Source organism: Oncorhynchus mykiss, chromosome 9 (assembly GCF_057628025.1).
Source record: "Oncorhynchus mykiss isolate SJ-2025 chromosome 9, ASM5762802v1, whole genome shotgun sequence".
Taxonomy (NCBI): Eukaryota; Metazoa; Chordata; class Actinopteri; order Salmoniformes; family Salmonidae; genus Oncorhynchus; species Oncorhynchus mykiss.
This window is the reverse complement of record NC_143030.1, coordinates 71166482-71172946: the sequence shown is the minus strand read 5'-3', so window position 1 is coordinate 71172946 and position 6465 is coordinate 71166482. Positions and strand designations below refer to the sequence as shown.

Here is a 6465-nt window from a genome sequence, read left to right as displayed (position 1 = left end):
TCACATCCCCCTCTCTCTCTTCGTTCACTGGTTCTCGTGGAGACCCCGTTGAGAGGACCCTCTCGCCCTATAAAGACGAGATGCAGCCCAACTGCCTTTGACATTAAACACAGCATTCATATTGCAATAGTTAATTCCTCACTCGCACTTCAAAAGACACGCTCTGCTCTGTGGTTGAATGCGACTGCTTGTGACCGAAAAGGATTCAAATAAAGTGGAATGAGTTTGGGTTTTTCATTCATTCAGACCATTTTATGAGTTGTAACGAGACGGAGTGAGGGCAGTACAATTGACTTGAATGACATTGGATTACTTTGTTTCGGAATAGGACTGTTTTTATTTTCAGGGTCGCTTACTGACCCGAGCGCTTGCTTTTGCGCTTCCCTGCACCGCCATCGCCGCTGGTCTGCGCAGCTCGTGTTGCAAGAGCGAGACAGAGCCCGTGAACAGATGGCAGCTCTGACGATACAACGGACTGACAACTTTCTGCACACCTTTTTACAGGTTTGTTAGTAATAATTTTGATACAGATCAGTATAGGCAGTTCTACTTATACCGTTTATGGAGTCCTCATAAATGTGTGGCAAGAAGAACTTGCGCAACAACTCATTAATAATTGCAGAGTTCTGAAGCTTGATTTCCCACGGATTGTCAGTAGGCTATTCACTGTCTGATGCGTTTATAACTAAGAAAACGTAAAGTATTGTAAAATCTTAAAGAATAAAAGAATGTTAGGAAGTTTTATGTTGAACAAATAACGTGGTATCATGATCATTTAATTATTGTGAATGATTAGTGATTGATAACGATTTGCGAAATTGTAGTTTACATTAATCTGCAAACGTCTGTTATCTGATATTCAACAGCAAAAAAAAGTATGACGTGAGAAATAACATAATTATTTACACTATTAATTAATAGAATTGCTGAAATGTAATCATACTTATTGTGAAAGCACTTTGTACAACTTCTGATGTAAAAAGTGAGTTCTGAATACATTTGATTGATTGACTTTGAAGTTTTAATGAGCTTGGCTCATTAGTGTGAGGTAGTGAACCATGTTCTTTATCCATCTTCTACCAGGACCGGACCCCCAGCTCATCCCCAGAGGGAGCCCCCAACGCCCTGTCCTTCTTGGCCACCACCTGTAGCCAGGCCTGGCAGGTGGGGGGGACGGTTGTGGGAGGCACTTTGGGCTCCATGGTGGGCTCCGATGGTTCCCAGTTTCCCTATGAGGAGTCCATGAGGGTAGGCGCAGCCTCCGGGATGTTCCAAATATGGAGCAACGAGGTGGCAGTGGCCCCTAGTTCTAGTCTCAGTGCCTCCAGCTTCACTGCAGCCGCGGCCGCCCACCAGGCCATGACGTTAACGGTGCCCAAGGTCCAGTTCCCTGTTGGATGTGGACACAGTCTGCAGTCTGGCCTGGGCCCTCACCCCCACCCCCACGCGCTCCACCATCACCACCACCATCACCACCACCACCACGAGCTGCCCCTGACTCCGCCGGCCGAGCCTCCATCCGCCTACTCCTTCGAGCTCTCTCCAGTCAAGGTCCTCTCGTCCCAGAGCCAGGGCCCCAATGGGCCGCCCTACTACCCTCAACACAACGCAGTCTCTGTGGGACAGAACTTCCCCAGCTTCCTCCAGAACTCTGTCTCTTCTGCCAGGCACCATCTATCCGGAGGACACCACCACGTGGGGGAGGAGGGCCAGCAGGGGTGGTGGAGCCTCCCCCAGACCACTGGCCACAGCAGCTCCTCCAACCACCCCCACGCCTTCTCCCTGGGCCGGCAGCTGGTCCTGGGTCAACAGCCCCAAATCACAGCCCTCCTCCAGGGCACCTCCAAGGGCCTGTTATCCTCCACACGCCGCTGCCGTCGCTGCAAGTGCCCCAACTGCCAGGCCAACGGCGGGGGACTCGAGTTTGGCAAGAAGAGACTGCACATCTGCCACATCCCAGAGTGCGGCAAGGTGTACAAGAAGACGTCTCACCTGAAGGCTCACCTGCGCTGGCATGCCGGGGAGAGGCCGTTCATCTGCAACTGGCTGTTCTGCGGGAAGAGCTTCACGCGCTCCGACGAGCTACAGCGCCACCTCAGAACACACACCGGGGAGAAAAGGTTTGGATGCCAGCAGTGCGGGAAGAGGTTCATGAGGAGCGACCACCTCTCCAAACACGTCAAGACTCACCAGAGTAGGAAGAGCCGGTCCTGTGGGAACACGTCAGACTCTCTGTTGGCCAATATCAAGAGAGAGTAAAGCAGACTATGAGGGCCGCATTATAGAGTCAAGAGATTGCAATGTGTGACTGTACTGTAACTAACTGCCACAGACCCTCTGAGATGGAGTGGAGCGAACCACGAGGACAGACTATATACTCTAGCATATTCTGTTGTCGTGAGAGGTATTTCATAACAAGGGAAGCCAAGTGTGTGGCGAGGTTTAGGATTTATATATGGATACAGAGCATTCACTGTGATGGGCATTTCTAGTTATCACACAAAATGATTAGCAAGATCAAAGGAACTCTTTCCTCTTAATGATGACATACTTCCAACAGTGATCATCTATCAAAGTCCAAGGCATTCATTGGATTTAGATTTGATTTGTAATATTAAAATGTAAATAATTCAGCAAATGTGTGTAATATGCAAATAATCAACTTTCTGCATGTTTCACCTTTTAGAATCTGGAAATCTTTTTGTTAATGAACTGTTAATTACCTGAGGAGGAAAATGTATCTGAAATAAGTATACCACACATTGGTTGATTTTAGAAATGTCCTGTTTGGCCAAATGTATACATTGATCTGACGGTTGATTGGCGGGATCAGTGTGATAATGTTTTATTAATTATTGTTGAAATGGATTCATGTTATTTCATTATTATGTGAATTGCCATTACTATACTGTAGATACAAACAAACATTTGTAAGACTTTGTAAATAATGTATATATTTATTTCACGCACAACCTTATTCAAGTTAAGACCGCATGTACATTTTAATAAATGTAAATTCCTTGCTAAAGCAAATCCATGTTATCTGATGTTATTTTCTCATATTTTGTCAGAGTGATAATGTGAGGCTCAAATGCTTGCTATGCCTACTTCCACCTAATACTAGTATTGTGTGAATTTCAGTATTCTATCATTGAAGTGTGAAGTAATGTTTGGGGGCAGTTTGGTGGGGGGGATGGGGGCTGTTTGGGGGCAGTTTGGTAGAGGGGACAAGGGGCTGTTTGAGGGCAGTTTAGTGGGTGGGTGGGTGGGGGCTGTTCAGGGAGTAGTTTGGTGGGGGGACGGGGGCTGTTTGAGTGCAGTTTGGGGGAGGGATTTTCAGGGGAAGTTGTTTCGCCTTCTGCAATCAAGTTCACAATCATGTGGCTTTAATGGCTGTTTACTTTCTCTGAATTGAGGAGATTGAGTCAACAGATGCACTGGCCCTCCACTCGACAGGACTCCCCCTTTGAATGGGACCCCCGTTGCGCAGACCCCCCTGTTGCTTAGACCACCCCAGTGGTGACAGGAAAGCCCTTTGATTTTTCCTCTTCATCCCCCCTCTCTAGCTCCCAGCTTCACCCTCTCCCCAAGCCTCACCCCCTCTCTCACCTCTTTCTATCTCCCAGCCTCCCCTCTCCCCCAGCCTTACCCTCTCAATTTTAAGGGGCTTTCTCTCCCATTAGCCTCCTCCCAATTTTCCCAGCCCCTGTATTCTATATCACAGCCGTGTTACTGTCACGTCCTGACCTTAGTTCCTTTTTTATGTCTCTATTTTAGTTTGGTCAGGGCGTGAGTTGGGGTGGGCATTCTATGTGTTGTTCTATGTTTTTGTATTTCTGTGTTTGGCCTGGTATGGTTCCCGATCAGAGGCAGCTGTTTATCATTGTCTCTGATTGAGAACCATACTTAGGCAGCCTGTTTTCCCACTATGATTTGTGGGTAGTTGTTTTCTGTGTCTGTGTTTTTCCATACAGGACTGTTTCGGTTTTCATTTTTTTCTCTTGTTCTTTTGGTTCGGTTTTCTTTAATTAAAATATGGACACTTACCACGCTGTGCATTGGTCCGATCTTTCCTACTCCTCCTCAGAAGAGGAGGAAAACCATTACAGAACTACCCACCAATAAAGGACCAAGCAGCGTGGTAACCTGGAGCAGAGGGTTCTGGACTTGGGAGGAGATACTGGAAGGCAAGGGACCCAGGGCACAAGCTGGGGAATATCGCCGCCCCAAGGAAGAACTGGAGGCAGCGCAACAGGCACGAGAGGCAGCGCAACAGGCACGAGAGGCAGCGCAACAGGCACGAGAGGCAGCGCAAGGGGGCACGAGAGGCAGCCCCAAAACATTGGGGGGGGGGGGGGGGGGGGGCACGGGGAGATTGGCGGAGTCAGGCGATAGACCTGAGCCAACTCCCCGTGCTTACCGGAAGAAGCGCAGTACTGGTCAGGCACCGTGTTATGCAGTCAAGCACACGGTGTCGCCAGTACGCGCTCATAGCCCGGTGCGCTATCGGCCAACCCCCCGCAAGTGCCATGCGAGAGTGGGCATCCAGCCAGGGCGTGTTGTGCCGGCCCAGCGTGTTTGGTCTCCGGTACGCCATTTCGGCCCAGGGTATCCTGTGCCGGCGCTGCGTGCTGTGTCTCCGGGGCACTGGGAGGGTGCAGTGCGTCCTAGGCCTGAGCTCCGCCCGTGCCGGGCGAATGTGGGTATTGAGCCTAAGCGAAAGTGGTGCGAGTGGTATGCACCAGATCTCCAGTGCTCACCCACAGCCCGGTTCAACCTGTGCCTGCACTCTGGAGGGTCCGGGCTAAAGTGGTCATCCAGCCTGGAGGAGTGGTGCCAAGGCTGCGCACCAGAGCTCCAGTGCTTCCCCACAGCCCGGTCCATCCGGTGCCTCCTCCACGCACCAGGCCTCCTGTAGGTCTCCCCAGCCTGGTGGGTCCTGTGGCAGCCCCACGCACTAGGCTGTCTCTCCGTCTCCTCCCTCCAGGTTCTCTCTCCAGGCCAGAGCCGCCGTCTGTCCTGAGCTGCCAGAGCCGCCCGTCTGTCCTGAGCTGCCAGAGCCGCCCGTCTGTCCTTAGCTGCCAGAGCCACCTGTCTGTCCTGAGCTGCCAGAGCCGCCCGTCTGTCCTGAGCTGCCAGAGCCACCCGTCAGTCAGGCGCTGCCGGAGTCACCCTTCACTACAGCGCTGCCGGAGTCACCCTTCACTACGGCGCTGCCGGAGTCTCCCGCCTGTCCGGCGCTGCCGGAGTCTCCCGCCTGTCCGGCGCTGCCGGAGTCTCCCGCCTGTCCGGCGCTGCCGGAGTCTCCCGCCTGTCCGGCACTGCCGGAGTCTCCCATCTATTCGGGGCCCGCTGCAAGGGTCCCCAGTCCGAGGTCGGCGGCGAGGGTCACCGCTCCAAAGGCGCCACTTAAGCGGGCAAACAAAGACTATGGTGGAGTGGGGTCCACGTCCCACGCCAGAGCCGCCACCGCGGACAGACGCCCACCCAGACCATCCCCTACAGGTTCAGGTTTTGCGGCCGGAGTCCGCACCTTTGGGGGGGGGGGGGGTACTGTCACGTTCTGACCTTAGTTCCTTTCTTATGTCTTTGTGTTAGGTTGGTCAGGGCGTGATTTGGGGTGGGTAGTCTATGTTCCTTTTTCTAGGTTGTTATATTTCTATGTGTTTGGCCTAGTATGGTTCTCAATCAGAGGCAGGTGTCGTTCGTTGTCTCTGATTGAGATTCATACTTAGGTAGCCTGGTTGTCTCTGATTGAGAATCATACTTGGGTAGCCTGTTTTCCCCATTTTTGTTGTGGGTGTTTCATTTCTGTTTAGTGTCTGGTTCACCTGGCAGAACTTTTTCGGTTTCTCTTCGTTATTATTTTGTGTAGTGTTCAGTTTGTTCAATTAAAACATGATGAACATTTACCACGCTGCATTTTGGTCCTCCTCTCCTTCCACCAACGAGAAGCGTTACACAGGGCTAGGTCATCGTTCCTTTTAGATTAGAATAAAGAGACAAACTGAGACTGACATTAATTGTTACATTCGGATATACACTGAACAAAAATGTATACACAACATGCAACAATTTCTAAGATTTTACTGAGTTAAAGTCAAGTTAAAATCAATCAATTAAAATAAATAAATTAGGCACTAAAATATGGATTTAACATGACTGGGAATACAGATATGCATCTGTTAGTCACAGATACCTTAAAAAAAAGTAGGGACGTGGATCAGAAAACCAGTCAGTATCTGGTGTGGCCACCATTTGCCTGATGTAGCGCGACCCATCTCCATCACATAGAGTTGATCAGGCTGTTGAATGTGGAATGTTGTCCCACTCCTCTTCAATATTTTGAACAGATTCGGTTGTAATACCCATGTATTAATAATCTGAATATATATGGAAATATATCAGGAGTATGTCAATGTTAGAGGGACATACCTTCAGAAAATACATAAAAATAGGCAATTC

General features: G+C 50.1%; 1 protein-coding gene across 1 annotated transcript; it reads left to right on the top strand.

Moving 5' to 3' along the window:
• Positions 1-299: 299 nt before the first annotated feature.
• On the top strand, positions 300-3028 carry LOC110532695 (transcription factor Sp5-like). Its single transcript, XM_021616789.3, has 2 exons — positions 300-504; positions 1084-3028. Exons 1-2 carry the CDS (start codon positions 451-453, stop codon positions 2257-2259), a joined length of 1230 nt encoding a protein of 409 aa, XP_021472464.1. The 5' UTR covers positions 300-450; the 3' UTR covers positions 2260-3028.
• Positions 3029-6465: the final 3437 nt, after the last annotated feature.

Coding starts and splice junctions, on each gene's coding strand:
- LOC110532695 (XM_021616789.3), top strand. CDS start 451: ATGGCAGCTCTGACGATACAACGGACTGACAACTTTCTGCACACCTTT. Junction 505..1,083: donor TTCTGCACACCTTTTTACAG/GTTTGTTAGTAA, acceptor ATCTTCTACCAG/GACCGGACCCCCAGCTCATC.